At 38.4% G+C, this 19889-nt stretch overlaps 2 protein-coding genes across 3 annotated transcripts in view; both read left to right on the forward strand.

Moving 5' to 3' along the window:
* The window catches only part of LOC116091623 (olfactory receptor 1L6-like), a 1094-nt gene extending 812 nt beyond the window's left edge, over nt 1-282 (forward strand). The window contains exon 2 of the mRNA XM_031373194.1: nt 4-282. Within this exon, the coding sequence (XP_031229054.1) occupies nt 4-282 (279 nt within the window). The remainder of the gene's footprint in view (nt 1-3) is intronic.
* A 12621-nt stretch (nt 283-12903) lies between these two features.
* On the forward strand, nt 12904-14332 carry LOC116091955 (olfactory receptor 1L6-like). 2 transcript variants are annotated; one of them, XM_031373374.1, is made up of 2 exons: nt 12904-13815; nt 14315-14332. In XM_031373374.1, the coding sequence occupies exons 1-2, from the start codon at nt 12904-12906 to the stop codon at nt 14330-14332; spliced, it is 930 nt and encodes a 309-aa protein (XP_031229234.1). The 2 variants fall into 2 exon arrangements, with proteins under 2 accessions (XP_031229234.1, XP_031229233.1); XM_031373373.1 differs by lacking the exon at nt 14315-14332 and having other exon boundaries at nt 12904-13833.
* The last annotated feature ends 5557 nt before the right edge of the window (nt 14333-19889 follow it).

The raw sequence follows: 19889 nt of genomic DNA on the forward strand, positions 1-19889 counted from the left end.
TACCTAAGAATCATTGTCACTGTGCTCAGGATCCCCTCTGCAGCTGGAAAGTGGAAAGCCTTCTCTACCTGTGGCTCCCACCTCACTGTAGTGACCCTGTTCTATGGGAGTATCATCTATGTCTACTTTAGGCCTTTGTCCATGTACTCTGTGGTGAAGGACCGGGTAGCTACTGTTATGTATACAATAGTGACACCTATGATGAATCCTTTCATCTATAGCCTGAGGAACAAAGATATGAAGAGAGGTTTGAAGAAGTTAATGGATAGAGTTCACTCATAGACAGATCAAAATGAGGCACTGTAGAAATGGCTCAGTAATTAAAAATGTACTGTTGCAGAGGACATGTTCAGTTCCCAGTACCCATGTCAGGTGTCTCACAGGGGCATGTAACAATGCCCTCCTCTAGCCTCTGTAGGTACCATCACACATATGAGCATACTCATACACAGACATAGGCACAGACACACACACATACACACACACACACACCATAAATTTATTTTTAAAAAACAGGATATTGTCATAGTTGATATATAATCTAAGACATCGATAGTCTATTCTTTCTTTCTATACATTTTCCTCATAGGTAGCATTGACTCCCAATAAGAGCATTGACCTTAAAAAAAATATTTGGTTTCTAACAATGGTTTGAGGAAAATACATGTTAATTCCCCATCATGACTACTGGGTGCCCAGTATTTATCAATAGTCTAATGTCCCAGTAGTACAATAAGTATTATGTATGAATAACAATACATTTTTTTAATTAGATATTTTCTTTGTGTACATGTAAATTTCTCCTTTCCCAGTTTCCCCTCCAAAAAACAAAGAAACAAACAAAAACAACAAAAACAAACCCCTGTTGCCTCCCCCCTCCCCATGCCTGCCACCCCACCCTCTCCCACTTATTGGCCCTGGCATTCCCCTACACTGGGGCACAGAACCTTCACAGGGCCAAGGTCCTCTCCTCCTATTGATGATCGAATTTGCAGTCCTCTACTATACACATGCTGCCAGAACAATCAGACCCCTCCATGTGCAGTCCTTGGTTGGTGGTTCAGACCCTGGGAGCTCTGAGGGTACTAGTTAGTTCATATTGTTGGAATAACAATACTTTTAACAATGCACATACTCATGATGTTACAGATTACTGTTAGTGTTCAGTTGAGGAATATAAGCAGATTTGGTGTAGAGTTGAAATGGACTTCTTACAGGAAGTAGTCAGGGTGAGATTTGATGTTTGACAAGGGTTGCTTCAAAAGATGAAGAAATGATCAGAACATTTTCAGTAAAGTAAAACTCACCCAAATGTAGAATCAATAAATATTGGAGTAAAGCTTTGTGAGGCTTCTTCAATCAGCTTCTAGCTGTGTAAAGAAATCACAGCTAGAAAAGTAGAGAAACTATATTTTAAAAATATTTTTTCTACTTATTAACATCCAAGTATCAAGACACTGCAAACTCTCCATGTCTAATTCTCTCACCTACATACTTAATTCTTTCTTTCTCTTCAAGTCTAGAATTGTCAACAGGATCCCTTTCATAGTCTGTATGATACAATGTATGTTATTCAGGAAAATTGTGCTATGGAATGAAACAAGAAAAAAATCACAAAACCTTAATCTTGCACTTTACTTCAGATTTACAGTGTATGACCATCATAGAAAAGTATAAAACTGATAATTATTCTGAACAGTCAAGAAATCCAAGAGTGTGGTGTTAGCACTGCTAGCATTCTTTCTTAGGTGTTTTATTGGGTTCTTCTATCTATCACCCTTCCAACCCTATGCCACCCTAGTCTCTTCCAACCCCTAATACCAGGTAGGAGAGAAAGGAAATTAGTGAGAAAATAGGGAAAAGACTTGCTGCTGATTACAGGCATCAGGTTCCTAAGGACAAGTCAGAATATCCAGCAATCCAGCAATCCAGCAATCCAGCAGTCCAGCAGTCCAGCAATCCAGCAACCCGGCAATCCTGCAATAGCAAACCAGAAATCCAGAAAATGAAACAACAGAAACCAGCAGCATCAAGGAGAGCAGCAGAGGGAGCAACAGCTGCCTCAGAGCACCGATGGCTTCTCAGAACACCCATAACACTCTTGTGGCTTTCATATTTATATCCTCTCAAAAGTTCTTAGAATCCAAAATGTCACAAACTCACAGAAACTACTGGCAGCTGGCAAAACCATGACACTACTACTGCACAAGGCAAATCATAATCACCTGCTGTGAAGAAGAATCTTATCCTACAACTGGGAATAAAACAAAAACATATCCATAGAACATAACTAGGTTTTCTAAGAAACCAAAAAACTACACATCACCTTGGTGGCCATTAGTCATCATTCTAGTCTGAGATGAGAATAGCTCTTGAAGAATTCGCTGCCAAGTAAGTATTCTTGTGCAGAAGTAATTCAGACCATTTATGACCAGAACTTACTAGTCAGGCATCCCAAGACTCCATCCAAATAAAGGAATTCAATGAGATCTGACTATGTTCTTATAAGGCACCCAGAAGAATTTAGTGAAAATATTAATGACAATTACAGAACTGTATTAAAGTACGAACTCTCATTTATTACCTGTGTATCTGTCTATCATCTATCCATTTCCATCTATCCATCTATCTATCTATTGACCCATCTCCACTCATTTATCCACCATCTACATATATATCCACTCATTTATTCATATATCCAACCATATATCCATCCACCCATTCATTAATTCAGCTAGCCAGCCAGCTATTCATCATCTGTCTATTCATCTCTTTATCTCTCTACCTGTCTGTCAATCCATCCATCCATTTATCTATCTCCATCTTTCTCAAATTCATTAAAATCTCACGAATGCCAGTTCTTCTGGGTCAGAACCTTTTTAATAGTATCACATAAGACACTTGGCCTTAAAGATGTAGCAAGAAATATATGGTGTGGAATGGAACACAGGAAAAGCTAAGGTACAACATCAAAGTTCCTGCCATTGCTTCTCTTTGTCATCTTTCAGTAATCAGGAAATAACCAGCAAGCAAGAAATGAAATGCAACTTGCAATAGCTTTCATATCTGCACAGGTTCACCTGGAATTCATTTATATCCCACCTAGCTCTTAGTTACATAATGCCATCTATAAGATGTGTGCAGTTCCCAGTTAAATAATGCCATCTACAAGATTTGTACAATTCCCAATTAATCTATTAATGTGATACCTTTTTAATGCTCAGTTCAATATGAGACATGTTAGAATATAAGTTCTGACATACATTAAGTAAATAAATTCTTCATCATATCTTCCATTACCTTACAAAGTTAAGCCCTTTGGCTTTAAGAACAGTAATTTATTTGTTTAGCCCTGCCTTACTCTACCATCAGCACTGGATTTCTTTCTCTCAATAAAAGCATAGTAATTTCACTGATGAGACATGATTAATCATATTCTAATGGAGCCACTGGATCAGTAGAGAAACAGCTGAGTCACCACCACCAGAACAAGGGATAATAAGGACAGCTCACACCTGATGAGGAGTCAGCACCTTGGAGGATAAAACACCAGGCGAACATTAAAGATACTCTTTGCCCAACAAACAAGAATGAGTAAAAGTTTTAAAAATAAGGTATCTCTAGATTTGAAACTATATCCATAGTTTCTCAACTATGTCTTTTTGTCAATGTATCCAATAAAAGTGAACCTCAGTCTCCACATGTACAAAAATCAACACCTTCAATTGACAACTAGATAATGAAAATATAGCACATATATGCTATAGAATACTACTACTTGTGAAATTTGTAGGTAAGTTAATAGACCTAGAAAAGATAATATTGAGTGAGATAAACCAGATCTAGAAAAACAATCACAGGTTCTCTGTCATCTACCATTTATAGCTCCTGTTTCTTAGATTGACGTGTATAATTTGGAGTAACTGTGAAAAGCAAAAAATGAGAGTATGGGGTGGGGAACAATAGAGAGAGGAATAATAAGTTACAAGAGATCTGAAGGGGAATGTGAATTTAAAAAGGGGACTCAAATTAGAGACCTGGAGATAAAAAAAAAAAAAAAAACAGAAAAAAAGGGGAAGAGGTAAAATAACAGCAAGAATATCTGAAAACATTATAAATAATATACTATCTACCTATAGTACAAATAAGTCTACATATAAATATTCATATGTAGCTCAAATAAAAATTTTCATTTTTTTGAAGACCAAAGTGTGGATGCTTCTGTTCCTCTTAGAAAGGGGAACAAAATACTTATGGGAGCAAATACAGAGACAAAGTGTAGAGCAGAGACTGAAGGAAAGGCCATCCAGAGACAGCTCCACCTGAAGGTCTATCCCGTATACAGTCACCAAACCCAGACACTATTGTGGAGAAAAGAAGTACTTGCTGACAAGAGCCTGATATCACTGTCTCCTGAGAGACTCTGCCAGAACCTGACAAATACAGAGGTAGATGCTCGCAGCCAACCATTGGACTGAGCACAGGGTCTCCAATGGAGGAGTTAGAGAATGGACTGAAGGAGCTGAAGGGGTTTTCAACCCCACAGGAAGAACAACAGTATCAACCAAACAGACCCCCAAGAGCACCCAGGGACTAAATCACCAACCAGAGTACACATGGAATGACCCATGGGTCCAGCCACATATAAGGATGGCCTTGTCGGGCATCAATGGAAGGAGAGGTCCTTGGTCCTGTGAAGGCTCGATGTCCCAGTGTAGGGGAATTTGAGGGCAGGGAGGTGGGAGTAGGTGGGTGGGTGGGGTAACACCCTAATAGAAGCAGGGGAAGAGGGGATACAGTAGGAGATTTTAGGGGACAAACCAGGAAATGGGATAACATTTGAAATGTAAATAAAGAAAATATCCAATTACATATATATACACACACATATATACAAATTTCCCATCTAGGCTGACAATGCTCCACCCAAGAACCATAGACTCTCTAACAAAACTCCCAACACTGGCATGCAAAGCCTTTTTATGAGTTATTGGTCAGAGTTGTCCAAGACATCATGCCATTGCCCCACAGAGATCAAAGGTATGTCCCTAATGCTAAAGATGCCATGCACTTCAGACACAAGTCAAAAGGACCTGTGCTGGATGAACTGAAAGCCTCCTCCCTGCAAATCCATTCTTATGGTACCAGAAGGCGCCATGCAAGTTTTCAAAAGAAGAAAGCAACCATCAGTCCTACACAGCTATTACTCCTGTGAGCCACAACAATAGAGAGAGGAAAAAAGGATTCCAGGCTGGTATAATAACCATAAGGGTGCAGTAGTGGCACACTTATCTTAGCAGTAACCAACAACTTTTTAAAGGAACTTAAGACTGACTCATCAAGATGGAAAGAATGCTTAGTACCAGAAACTAGGCAACTACTCTAAGCTAATAAATATAGTCATACATTTTATGTGAGAACCCATAACTACCACATCAATGAGCTAGCATAATCCCTAACTATATTCTAAATACCTGTTTATCCTTTTACCCATAGATAAGTGTAGTTGTCATCCTTCAACCAAAAAAAACTTCTCTTTGCAACAAATGGGAAGCATTACAGAAAACTACTGATCAGAATGCACAGTTATGGAGCCCAGTCCCATTTGGTGCATCTACAACACATATCCTGTATCTAGGGAATCATTGCAGAAAGGGAGGCAAAAAAGGTTGGAAGAGCCAGAGGCACAGGAAGTTAGTTGTGAGACTATGTCTCCTAGAAATGTCAGAATGAATAGAGCAATGAAGTAAGTCTCACCAACATGGCTGCCTAAACATGACCTGGTCAAATACAACACCAATAAGCATATTAACTACTGGAAGACATACTAACTATATTAACTTCCAATATTAACATATTGGGAGAGGGATCACTTACAAGAAGACAATCCTAGACCAAAAACTACAGGCACCTAAGGATTGTTCAGCATGGAGAAAATAGACTTCCACAGGGAAAGGCACACCAGCTGGTTATCCAATACCAAATGGTCAACCCTGAGAATGTACATAAAATAACATGATATAAACTGAGAAAATTGTAGCTATGCATTTAGGAATGTGTGTCTGGACAAAAATTAAAGAAAGAGAGGCCATAAATTTGAATAAGAGCAAGAGGGTACATGGGAGGTGCTAGAGAAAGCAAAGAAATTGGGAAATGATGTAATTATACTATAATGTCAAAATTAAGAAATATATGAAAATATAAAAACACTATACTTTTAAACGTCTGCAGAGTGTCACATAACTGCTCAGTTGACTGCCATCATGTAAACACGTTCTTGTCTCTGAGGCTGTTTGATTCTCCAGGCAGTCATCTCTTATATCTTATATTACTAAACCTCTAGATGAAGACCTTGAATTCTAGAGAAATTACAAGTCTGCCCCAAATCACAGATTCTCATTAACTGACTCAAGTCCAGGGATCTCCTCTCTCAGGATTTTCCTCACAGCAATAGACATTCTCTGGCAACATCCCCAAGCCTAACCCTTTTCCATGTACCTCAGTTTTCTTCAAAATCTCAATAACAGCAAACCACTAATTATTTGAGATGTGAAGAAACTTGTGAATCCTGAGGTTCCATGGGGTCTACTCTCACAAGTCTCCCTTCTTAATGAGATCCCTGGGGTTGGTAGATGGAATAACTGTCTCCTTGGAGTGAAGTCATGTGAAGGGTAAGTAATCTCTTTCCAGCTCCCCATTGCTTCTTCACCATTAATGAAATCTGAAGAGGCCAGTGGTGGTAGCTCTGGTGGGAGAAAGCTACACATTCCTCATGTCTGGAGCCACATTTGAAAGAATATTACTCTAAAGGAAGAGAGAAGAGTGGTGAAAAGATGAAGAAAAATGTGTTCTCTACAGGTGTACACACACACACACACACACACACACACACACACACAAACTTAAAAGGTCTCATCTCACAGATCAAGACTGAAAAGACTTTTACTTTCTAGCCTGACATAAAAGCTTTGTCTTCAAATCCCTTCTTCCTCTTATAATCACCACTACCAGTGATATTGATGTGAAGATGCCTGGACAATTAATTGGGTACCCTGGAGGTCATCAACCTTTATCTGAGTAAGTATTCATTATCTTTAACCCCACTACTACCCACTAGTCCTACAATCATGGCATTTTATAGATGGAAATTATTTATGTTTAGGATGCTCACTTTTTACAAGTATGAAATTTGGAGCAGAACATGGCTGAGACTACAGACCAAGTTGTTTGGCTATCCTTCCTAGAGTTGGAGCATGATCCTAAAACTTCTAATACTACAGTCTTCATACTTACATAATATAGGAAGGATTTAATTTTAATAAGAGTCTTAATACTTTGTAGGAAAAAATGGTAGGAGTCATGGAGATAACAGGCAAAATCCAGCTTCTGTAAGCCCCTATCTACTTTTCCATAAACCCAGAACTGCTGGGGAAAGCTCCACATTCTATGGCCTCATCCCAAAACACCTTCAGAGAAACATGAACCGTGTGCTCATGCAAGAGAGAAAACTTCTGGTAAGGCTGATTTATCATAACATTCCAACTGATAGGTTACCACAGGGAAATCATTCCCTCACTGAACTTCAATTTTTTCTGTTTAATGAAGCATATTAATATCATCAAGCACAGGGATATACACCTGTAATCAGCAAGAGTATCAAGAATTTGGGGAAATTCTGGGCTAAAATAGAAATCTGAGGCCAGACTAGATGACAGTCTAAGAATCTTGCTTAAAACATAGACCAAAAAAGCATATTATTTTAATTTTTCCTCATACTATATCTTATATGGTCACTCAATACATGAAATACATAAATACAATTTCCACAGTTAAAAAAAAAAAATAGAACCTTTCAATCCATCATTTCTATCAGCCTTGTAGTCCTTCCCAGGTGTGCCCTGAGTCTCAGAGGAAGCACAATTTGTAAACTTATGAAATAGACAAGTTCTAAGATAGTTCATAATATTAGTCCAGGAGTCACATGTTATATTCTGTTCCCCATGATTTTACATTGTAACATAAAAATGCTTTACCACATGGGGAGGTCCCTCTTTGTCCCTAGTTTCCTGAAATGGAACCCAAACTTGAGTGGATTCTGGATCTATTAGCCTGAGAAAGAATGACACCAATATCACCAGGAAGCAGTGATGTCAGCTGAGAGGCTGGCTAGCTTCTGCTCCCAGGCTTAGTAGGTTCCACTTTTGAATTTCAATCCATCTTATGTAGATTTCAAAGTATCAAAGGTTATGATTTAGAAGATGGCAGACTCTCCTTACTTACCATACTTGAGCTGGATGGCTTGGTACCTCTGTTCTTGGTGGGCTCATGCTTTGGGGAACGAAATGGAAAAAGAAATACCCTGAGTTCTATTTAAGACTTGAGGTTCTTTTTCTTTTTTCTAAATGAAACTTAATGTCTTTTCAAGGTTATGGTTGTTTATATTTATGGTGGGTTTATGATTAGGGTTAAGGTTAGGATTTGGGTTAGGTTTAAGGCTAGGGTTGGGGTTATGGTAAGGATTAGAGTTAGAATTAGGTTTGGGACAGAGTAAGGATAATAGTAAAAATTAGTGTTGGGGTTAAGGTTAAGGGTAGAGGTAGGAGTAGAGGTGTCGTCTCTAAAGTATAGGTGCAGAGGTTGGGGCAGAAGTAAAAGTGGGATAGATTTAGGTATTGGTTAAGGGGTACGGGTAGTGTTGGGCTTACATTTAGGGATAGAGTTGTGGTTAGGGTAAGGGTATGGGTAAGTGTTAGCATTAGGGTTAAGGTCCAGATTAGGATTAGATTAAGTATAAGTGTAAGGATAAGGGTAGGTGTAGGCATACGGGTTGGGGTAGACATGGGAGTTGGGGTAGTTAAAGAAAACACTTAGAACCTTTCATTCCATCATGTCAATCAGCCTCATAGTCCTTCCCAAAGGTAAGCCTGGGAGTTGGGTAGGGGACAGTGTAAGTGAAAGTACAAAGGTAAGCATAAGGCAGCTGGGACGAAAAGCTGTAGCAGCAGAGTTGGTGGTAGGAGTAGGATTGGGGCTAAGGGGAAAGGCAGAGAAACTTGTAGGAGTGGAGGTAGTGGTAGGAATAGAAGTCTGTATTAAGGTTGGGTTTTGGTTGTTGTTTGGTGGTTGGGTTTTGTGGTTGGTGGTGGTTTTGTTTGGATATTTTGGTTTTAAAGGGGTTGTTTTGTTTTGTTTTGTTTTTCTTCACCAGGTTTTATTCTTTATTCACATCTGACTGTTGTTCTCCTGTGCCTGGATTTATTTGTACTCATCGTGATTCTAAGACCAAATGCTAGATATTTTCTTCCTACTTGGAATAAAATGGGTTTGGGGTTGGAGTAGGGATGGGGAGTAGGCAGTGAAGGGGAGGGTTAGTGAGTAACAGTAAGGTTAATTTCAAGGTTATGGGCAAGTATAGTGTAAGGGTAAGGATAAGTGTGTTATGTAATCTTTACCCTGTAACTTAGTATATTTTTATGAGTTGAATCTGCATTTGACAATCTCTACTCTGGAAGTAGCTTGGCTTCACTAATAGGACATTGTTCTTTGTTACTTTGCCACACTTTGGCATGTGGGTTTTAATGAAGGCACTAAAGGTTCCCTGTCTCCTAAAAAGTACTGCATTAGCACATGTGAGCACTGATTGTCCCAGTCTCCCTAATGCTTGTACAAAGAAACTGCTCATAATTGTTTTAAATAGGAAACAAATGGTCTTTTATAGGATTAGGGTGAGGGTTCCAGTAAGTGTAAGGCTTATGGGTAGGATTAGTGTTAGGGTCAGGGTTACAGTTAGGGCCTTTACTAGCTGATTGCTGGTATTGAAGCCATATACCATTATGGCCAGTGTTCTTCCCCTTTGAATTCATAGATCCACCTATATTTCATTTTCTGTATGCTCCATAGAGTCACACATTGTATGGAAGGCATAATCTATTTGAATTCCAGCTCTATTATAATTTGAATTCTAATTATTCTTGATATAATAAACTGGTTTTTCCAGCATACCAAAACATTACCTCGCCCAGTGGCTTCTTAGAGCCATCATAAGCTCTTAGACAAATGTCAATCTTGTGTTGGCAGTGGTACATTGAGATCCTGATTAGAATTTGGGGATATTTAAATTAGAGAATGGAATTTTTCATTATTTCTGTCTTCTTGAACATTACCCTAAACCACGACTAATCCAAAAATAATAAATGTAGGGCTGGGTGATGGCTCAGAAATTAAAATTGGCTGCTCCTGTAGAGGACCCAAGTTCAATTCCCAGCACCCACATGGTAGATCATATAACTACCTGAAACTCCATTTAGGGCTAAGGCTTTGTGAAATTCCCCCATCCATATTGGCATATCAAGTAGCATGATCATTATGCAGGCCTTATTTAAGTAACTATTGATATTTCATAGATGCAATACTCCTTCCATATAAAGAATACTATCTTGAAACAGACATTCTGATAATCTGGCCTTTGAAATCTTTCTGCCCCTTCTTCAAAGATGTTCCATGAGCCTTAAATCTAGGAAGTTGTGATGTAGTTGTGCTAAGTAGGACTCAGTCACTTATTTTCTGCAATTTGACCAGTTATAGACCTCTAGAGTGGTTTTCACCTCATACCAAAAAAAAAAAAATGTTTCTTTGTTGAGGGGTAAGAGCTATACTTATCTGTTTGTTTTGATTAGTAACCAACAGCTATTGAATTAGACTTAAGGACTCAATATGAAGGAACCAATGCCAGACACTGTAAACCTAGCCAACTATCCATGGCTGTAAAGCTGTAGACCTTACAGGAGAAACTAGTGCATTCACCCTCCTAAATCAACTCAGCTTCTAAGTGTATTCTGGTCTACATTTTATCTAAAAATTTCTACTGGTCTATTGTCTGTTCTTGCACTAAAGCACACTATTTCATGTTATTAAAGTCTTTGTTCATCTTAATTTCCAAAAGAAGCATTTTCTATTTATTCTTTGTTGTTGTTCAGCTTTTTGTTGCTCACATATAGCACATTTTGGATAATCTGACACCCTCCCCCTCCCCTAATTCCTTCCCTATTACCCATTCTACTATTTCCCTCCTAATCCATATTTTAAAAAGCTCTTGGATTTCTACATGTTTTGTTTTTTACAATTTATTTATTTTTATGTACATTTAGTGTTTGACCTACATATATGTCCCTGTGAGGGAGTCAGATCCACAGGAACTTGAGTTACAGATAGTTGCGAGCCGCCATGTAGGTGCTATGAGTTGAACTCAGGCCCTCTGGAAGAGCAGCTCTTATCAGCTGAGCCGTCTTCTCAGCCCCACTTTCTACATTTTTTATTGTAATGGACACATTGGTTTTTCTCCTTTTTACTTTCATTTTGCTTGGTTTGGTTTATGAGGTTTCTTTTTTCATTAGGAAATTGAACCCAGAGCCTCATTCATGCTAGACAAGCACTCTATTATGGAGTTACATTCTCAAGCCATTATACATTTTTATTGAAATACAAAATCTCACTAAATTGCCTGGGCTGACTAAGGAATTAAGATCTTCTTACCCATGCTGAGCACCTGGAGACAAAGGCTTACATTTACACCCTAACCTTCATTTTTATTACATCAGTACATAGATACTTTTGGGATATTTTATTAAAAAGCACATTTACTGAGGTGTTTGCTCCTGTATACTTTCTTTCTTTTTTTTTTTCTTTTTTTTTTTTTTTTTTTTTTTTTTAGTTTTTCTAGACAGGGTTTCTCTGTGTAGCCCTGGCTGTCCTGGAACTCACTCTGTAGACCAGGCTAGCCTCAAACTCAGAAATCCACCTGCCTCTGCCTCCCAAGTTCTGAGATTAAAGGTGTGCACCACCACTGCCTGGCTTCCTGTATATTTCCTATCTATCTTTTATGTCATTTCCCTATAAGCTATAAGGTTCTTCTTGTCCTGATATCTTTCTCTAAGTCTTTGAAATTCTTAAGCCTTTGGCTAAAAAGGCTTCTGAGGTTTCTATGCTTTGATATCTCTGTGTTGGTCTCTCAGACTCAACTTTTTTAAAAACCCAACTTTAAGCCCATACATTTTATCCTTGGATGTAATGCACCATCCAATCTCCACATCCATATATAATCCTGTACCTAACCCTGGGTTTGCCACCTTTTCTCTGCCTTTTTCCTCTCTAGCTAAGCTTAACACTGTCCACTCTAGAACATCAGACACCATCTGTGGGGAACACCAAGCACAATGTTAATTAAACAGAGTCCTATAAGAAGTAGTTCTTCACCTTCCCAGTCACCTCAGATGGTTACTCATCCTGCTTGACATGGGAAACTTCCAGAGCAAGACACTCCTACCCTAAACTTTGGCCCCACATTTTAATCTATGAAGTGAATTACAATGACATTTTTTTTCTCAAAAAGAGTTTGACCCAAGAACACATCTCTACAATGTGCATAGGACTTCTGCAAAGAACACCTGGGACCCCTGATGTCCTTACAAAGGGAGAGGAAAACCCTGGTCAGAAGCATTAAGTAGAGACTGATGTGGCACAGAGAAGGAAGAAGTAAAATAAGGCAGAGCAAAGAGATGTCATAGATACACATTTGGAAACTGAACAAAATGACTATTTTCTACATATTTTTCCTATTATTAAAACAGAATGTGGTTAAGCATTGTCTTCTGGACAAAGAGCAAAAGTTGAAACATTTCATTTGAGTCCACAAAATTAATCATAAAAATGGAAGTGAACCCAAAGCTCCACAATGCCAATTCTATGAAGTCATATTACAGACGATATGGCAACCAATATCAGTGGCTTCCTTACACAATGCATGAGCTGGAATACCTCATGAGGCATCTTCTCCATGAAGCTGAAGACTACAAGCCGAAATGCACATCTAACATTCCTTATATACATTTTGCTTGCAGGACAGCAATGCTCCGGGGAAACCAGAGCCACATGACAGAATTCCTCCTTTTGGGACTGACCAGCGACCCCAAACAACAGGTATGGCTTTTTGCCAGCTTTCTTGCCATGTACCTGGTCAATGTGATTGGCAACTCAGTCATCATTGCATCCATCCAGAGAGATGCCCGTCTGCATACTCCTATGTACTTCTTTCTCTCCAACCTGTCCCTGGTGGACATCTGTTTTACCACTGTCATCGTGCCACAGATGTTAGTGAACTTGCTGACACAGAGAAAGACAATTCTCTTTGCCCAGTGTCTCACACAAATGTATTTCTTCGTTGCCTTTGGTATTACAGACAGTTTCCTCTTGGCTGCGATGGCCATTGACCGCTATGTTGCCATCTGCAATCCACTTCATTACAACATAGCCATGAGTCCCAGATGCTGTCGCTTGCTGGTGGTGGCATCCTGGTCAGTGTCTCATCTTCACTCCCTCACCCACACAATTCTCATGGGCCGTCTCTCTTTCTGTGGACCCAATGTCATTCATCACTTCTTTTGTGATGTCCAGCCATTGCTGACACTCTCCTGCTCTGACACCTCTATCAATGAGCTTTTGGCCTTCACAGAGGGATCTGTTGTGATCATGAGCCCTTTTATCTTTATTGTTGTCTCTTATGTCTATATCACTCGGAGTGTTCTGAGGGTCCCCTCAGGAGAAGGAAGATACAAAGTCTTCTCTACCTGTGGGTCCCACCTCACAGTTGTAGCACTGTTCTATGGAACCATAATATCAGTGTACATTCGCCCCTCATCCACCTACTCAGTGACAAAGGACAGAGTGGTCACTGTCATCTATACAGTAGTTACCCCCATGCTGAATCCTTTCATCTACAGCCTGAGGAACAAAGACATGAAACAGGCCTTGAGGAAACTGGTTAAAAGAACAGAGTAGAATATGTATATTTCACTACTTGTAGGAATTAAATCAGCCATTCACCAACATGTTGCTGTGTTTGTGGCATGGTAAGAAGAAATCCTGTGATAAAGTCTCTAAGCACCCTGCATCTCAAAGCTCACCCATAGTAGGCCATACAAGAGAGTGGGCTATCTCCAGAAAACTCACTTGCATTCCTTAGTCTTTCCTAAATGGCATCTCACAATTCTCAAATCCTTTCCACTTAGACCAGGATTTACAACACTGGCTCTTCTTTGTCTCAGGATTTAGGAACGGACTACATTGGATTGTCTAAGTTCCTAACTTTCAGACAACCATAACCCCACTTAGCTTCCATAATCATGTGAGAAAACCCATCAAGATTACCCACCTCTGTGTATATGTATGTGTGTGTGTGTGTGTGTGTGTGTGTGTGTGTGTGTGTGTGTGAAAGAGAGAGAGAGAGAGAGAGAGAGAGAGAGAGAGAGAGAGATTACAGCTTAGCATCCGATTCTGATTCTCTGAAGATCTTAACCAATGCCTCAAACGGTGATCTAGTGAACAATTCTACCCCTTGGCACACACTGTAAAGAAACTTCAACAAGAGCACCAGGAGACTGTGGAAGATATTTATGGCCTAAACTAAACATGGAAAAATATTTTAAACTTCATTTTTATGGTTTTATTTTCTTGTCTATAAAAATAATACTAGCTTCACATAAGTGCAATAGTGAACAAAATATCAGCTTCCTGGCCATCTCTAATGAAATAATAAATTGCTGGCTAGAAAATACAATCTGTTATTGTTACTGTACATATATATTCTTTTGGGGACAATAGTTTCAAAGTGTTTATCCAACTCATGTTCAAATTTTTAAAGAAGAAAAGATACACAACTGGGGAGTGAAGGCATATTAATTTAAGCGACATTTATTCACTTTTATGATATTGGGTATTCTGCTTGAAGTTATGATTTTTTGAATAATGAAATGAATATGACAACAAACTGGAATGTTCATCAACAGAAGAATAAATAGCTGAATCATAATGCAATCTTACAAAGGATTGTAAATTTCAAGCTGCAAGTCTGAAATCCAAAAATAATTGAGAGGCAATTTGCAGAGTTTCAGTTATCATATAGCCACATCTGAAAAGCATTGATATATAGCTATTTATTGCATTTTGTATGAGCATTTACTTTCCAAAATACTACTAGTGGTACCTACCACAAAGTGGATAACATGGTCATAAAATTCTTTCCTTCATAAAATGAAAAACAATGAAAATTTTAAAATGATATTGGGAATAACACTGTGATACTTCAATACAGTGTTGTGGGAAAAAAGAGAGAAACCCATCAGTCACTAGTAGATAAATAATAATAAAGGAATGGAACAGACTTGGCCTGGGGTGGGCAACAGAATACCTTTCAGAGACCTACAGTTCTAGCATGTAGAAAAAAAAAAAAAACCGAAATAACTTGTTCTCCATGGCCTCAGAACATAGAGATATGATGCATATAAAGTCTGAAGAGGTAATAGGGTTTTACTATTCTAATGTTCTAAAGTTATTCTAATGTTCAAAATATTGTTAAGACAGCCAAAATTCCAACAAGAATGGCAGATGGTCCCGCTAAGCCTCCTCTTAGCTGTGAGGCTACCTCTGTGAGCTGATGTGTACTGGGGGAAGGAACATCAGTTTTCTTCAGGGATGCTGCCCTGGATGGTTGCCCAGATGATGACTCTACACCCATACATATGCCAGCAGCACCAACTGGACTTAATTATTTTAAAAGTACATGAAATTGGGAGGGAGACATAATGAGGTGGTCTGAGAGCAATCAGAGGTGAGAGACTAGAAGGCAGATACATTATCAAAATATATTGTATACACATACAAAATTCTCAAAGAATAGATAAAATTCTTTATAAATAAGATAATAACAAAATTATAGAAGACAACTTCCCTAACCTAAAGAAAGATATGTACATAAACATACAAGAGGCCTACAGAACTCCAAAGAGATTGGACAAGAAAAGAAATTACTCCCACCACATAACAGTCAAACCATCAAATGCACAAAACAAAGAAAGGATATTAAAAGCAGTAAGGGAAAAAGGTCAAGTAACATATAAAAGCAGACCTATCAAAATTACACCAGATTTCTCAACAGAGACTATGAAAGCTAGAAGATCCTGGGCAGATGTCATACAGATCCTAGGAGAAGACAAATTACAGCCCAGACTACTCTACCCAGCAAAACTCTCAGTTTCCATAGACAGGGAAAACAAGATATTCCATGACAAAACCAAACATAAAGAATGTCTTTCCACTAATAAAGCCCTACAGAGGACAGGAGAAGGAAAACTCCAACACAAGGAGGTAAACTACACCTGAGAAAAATCAAGTAATTAATCTTTCACAACAAAACAAATGAAGAGAACCACACAAAGTTCCCACTCTAAAAACAAAAGAGCAATCATTGATTCTTAGTATCTCAACATCAATGAACTCAATTCCCCAATAAAAAGGCATAGGCTAACAAACTGGATGGACAAGCAAGATCCAGCATTTTGCAGCTTGCAAGAAACACACTCAATGACAAAGACAGACACTACCTCAGAGTAAAAGGCTAAAAAATAGTCTTCCAAGCTAATGGTCCCAAGAAACAGACTGGAGTAGCCATTCTAATATCCAATAAAATAGACATTCAACCAAAAGTTATCAAAAATGATGGGAGAGGACACTTCATACTCATCAAAGAAAAAGTCCACAAAGATGAACTCTTAATTCTAAACATCTCTGTCCCAAATGCAAGGGTACCAAAGTTTGCAAAAGAAACATTTCTAAAGCTCAAAAAAAATTGACCTTCACACAATAATAGTGGGAGACTACAAAACCCAACTCTGTCCAATGGACAGATCACAGAAATAGAAACTAAACAGAGACAGTGAAACTAAGAAAAGTTATGAACCAAATGGATTAACAGATACCTACAGAACATTTTATCCTAAAACAAAAGGATATATCTTTTTCTCAGTACCTCATAGTGCCTTCTCCAAAATTGACCATATAATTGAACACAAAACAAGCCTCATCAGATACAAGGAAATTGAATTAATCCCATGCATTCTATCAAACTACCATGGACTAATGCTCATCTACAATAATAACAGAAATTCTACATACACATGGAAGCTGAACAACTCTCTACTCAATGATAATTTGGTCAGGGAAGAAATAAAGAAAAAGATTAAAGACTTTTTAGAATTGAATAAAGATGAAGGCACAACATACCCAAACTTATGGAACAAAATGAAAGCAATGCTAAGAGGAAAATTCACGGTACTAACTTCCCTTGGAAAGAAACTGGAGAGACTCTACTGTTGTGGTTATAAAAAGATAAAGACATAAGATATGTTCAATAGGAGTGTGGTGAGGTATGGGGAAAGGGGGTAACTAGATGGGCCCATGCCAAGGCATCCCTTCGCCCTGAGGGACCAGCCACAGGACTGGATAGTATAGAATAGAGTGTATTCAGGTCATGGGGAGGGGAGTTAAGAGGATAGTAGAGTCAGAGAAAAGTAGACAGAAAGAGAAAGTAAAGAAGTAGAGGCTTGCCATGACCATGTGGAGAGAGGGGGGAAAGGAAGGAGGAAGGGAAAAGTCCAAGAGGGCAAGAGATAAGTGAGAGAGAAGCAAGAGTAAGGGAGGCAAGAGAGGGAGGAGGGGGCGAGCATCCCCTTTTGTAGTGGGTCAGGCCTACCTGGCTATTCCCAGGTAACTGTGAGGAAGAGCATACCTGGCTGTTGCCAGTTAACTGTGGGGTAGGGTTTAGACAGAATGATAGCACCTACACTACCAGCTTAACAGCATATCTGAAAGCAATAGAACAAAAAGAAGTAGATATACCCAAGAGGAGCAGATGGCAGGAAATAATCAAACTAAGGGCTGAAATCCACCAAGTAGAAACAAAAAGAACTATACAAAAATCAACAAAACTAGGAGCTGGTTCCTTGAGAAAATCAGTAAGATAGATTAATCCTTAGCCAGATTAAACAGAGGGCACAGAGACAGTATCCAAATTAACAGAATCAAAAATGAAAAGAGAAACTTAAAAACAGAAACTAAGGAAATTCAAAAAACTGTCAGATCCTACTACAAAAGCCTATACCCAACAAAATGGAAAATCTAGATAAAATGGAGGATTTTTTAGACAGATACCAGGCACCAAAGTTAAATCAGGATCAGATAGCTCATCTAAACAGTCCCATAACCCCTAAGGAAATAGAAGCAGTCACTAAAAATCTCACAACCAAAAAAAGCCCAGGACCGGATAGGTTTAGTGCAGAGTTCTATCAGACCTTCAAAGAAGACCTAATAGGAATACTTTCTCAAACTATTCCACAAAATAGAAACAGAAGGACCACTACCTAGTTCATGCTATGAACCCACAATTACTCTGATACCTAAACCACACAAACACCCAACAAAGAATGAGAACTTGACACCAATTTTCCTCATGAATATTAATGCAAAAATACTCAATAAAATTCTGGCAAACCAAACCCAAGAACATGTCAAAATTATCATTCACCACGATCAAATAGGCTTCATCCCAGGGATGCAGGGATGGTTCAATACATGGAAATCCATCAATATAATTCACCATATAAGCAAACTCAAAGAAAAAAACACAATCATTTCATTAGACTTCAAAAAAGCATTTGACAAAATTCAACAACACTTTATGAGTCTTGGAAAAAATCAGGAATTCAAGGCCCCTACCTAAACATAGTAAAAGTAATAAACAGCAAACCAGTAGCCAACATCAATCTAAATGGAGAAAAACTTGAAACAATACCACTAAAATTGGGACTAGACAAGGCTGCTCACTCTGTCCCTATTTATTCAATATAGTACTCAAAGTTCTACCCAGAGAAATTAGACAACAAAAGGGTGTCAAGGGGATAAAAAGTTGGAAAGGAAAAAGTCAAGATATCACTATTTGTAGATGATATGATAGTATATGTAAGCAACCCCAAAAATTCCACCAGAGAAATTATACATCTGATAAGCAAAGTGACTGAATATAAAATTAACTGAAACAAACCAGTAGCCTTCCACTGATCAAAGGAAAAATGGGCTGAGAAAGAAATTAGGGAAATGACACCTTTCACAATAATCACAAATAATAAAAAATATCTTGGTGTGACTCTGACCAATCAACTGAAAGATCTGTATGACAAGAACTTCAAGTCTTTGAAGAAAGAAATCAAAGAAGATCTCAGAAGATAGAAAGATCTCCCATGCTCATGGATTAGCATAGTAAAAATGGCCATCTTGCCAAAAGCAATCTACCCATTCAATCCAATACCGATCAAAATTCCACCTCAATTCTTCACAGAGATAGAAAGAGTAATTCTCCAATTCATCTGGAGTTAAAACAACAACAAAAAAAAATGATAGTTTTCACTATCCTCAAAAATAAAAGAACTTCTGTGGGATTTACCATCCCTGACCTCAAGCTGTACTACACAGCAATAGTGATTATAGCCTCACGGTATTGGTACAAAGAGATACACATAGATCAATGGAACAGAACTGAAGACCCAGAAATGAATGCACACATCTACTGTCACCTGATCTTTGACAAAGGAGCTAAAACCATCCAGTGGAAAAAAGACAGCATTTTCAACAAGTGGTGCTGGTTCAACTGGAGGTTAGCATGTACAAGAATGCAAATTGATCCATTCTTATCTCCCTGTACAAAGCTCAAGTCCAAGTGGATAAAGGACCACCACATAAAATACAATACAGTGAATCTAATAGAGGAGAAAGTAGAGAAGAGCCTTGAACACAAGGGCACAGAGGAAAAGTTCCTGAACAGAACACCAATGGTTTATGCTCTAAGTTCAAGAATCAAGACATGGGACTTCATAAAATTGCAAAACTTCTGTAAGGCAAAGGACACTGTCAATAGGACAAAACAGCAACTAACAGATTGGGAAAAAAATCTTTACTAATCCTACATCTGATAGAGGGCTAATATCCAATATATACAAAGAACACAA

The sequence above is a fragment of the Mastomys coucha genome, unplaced genomic scaffold, assembly GCF_008632895.1.
Source record: "Mastomys coucha isolate ucsf_1 unplaced genomic scaffold, UCSF_Mcou_1 pScaffold15, whole genome shotgun sequence".
Lineage (NCBI taxonomy): Eukaryota > Metazoa > Chordata > Mammalia > Rodentia > Muridae > Mastomys > Mastomys coucha.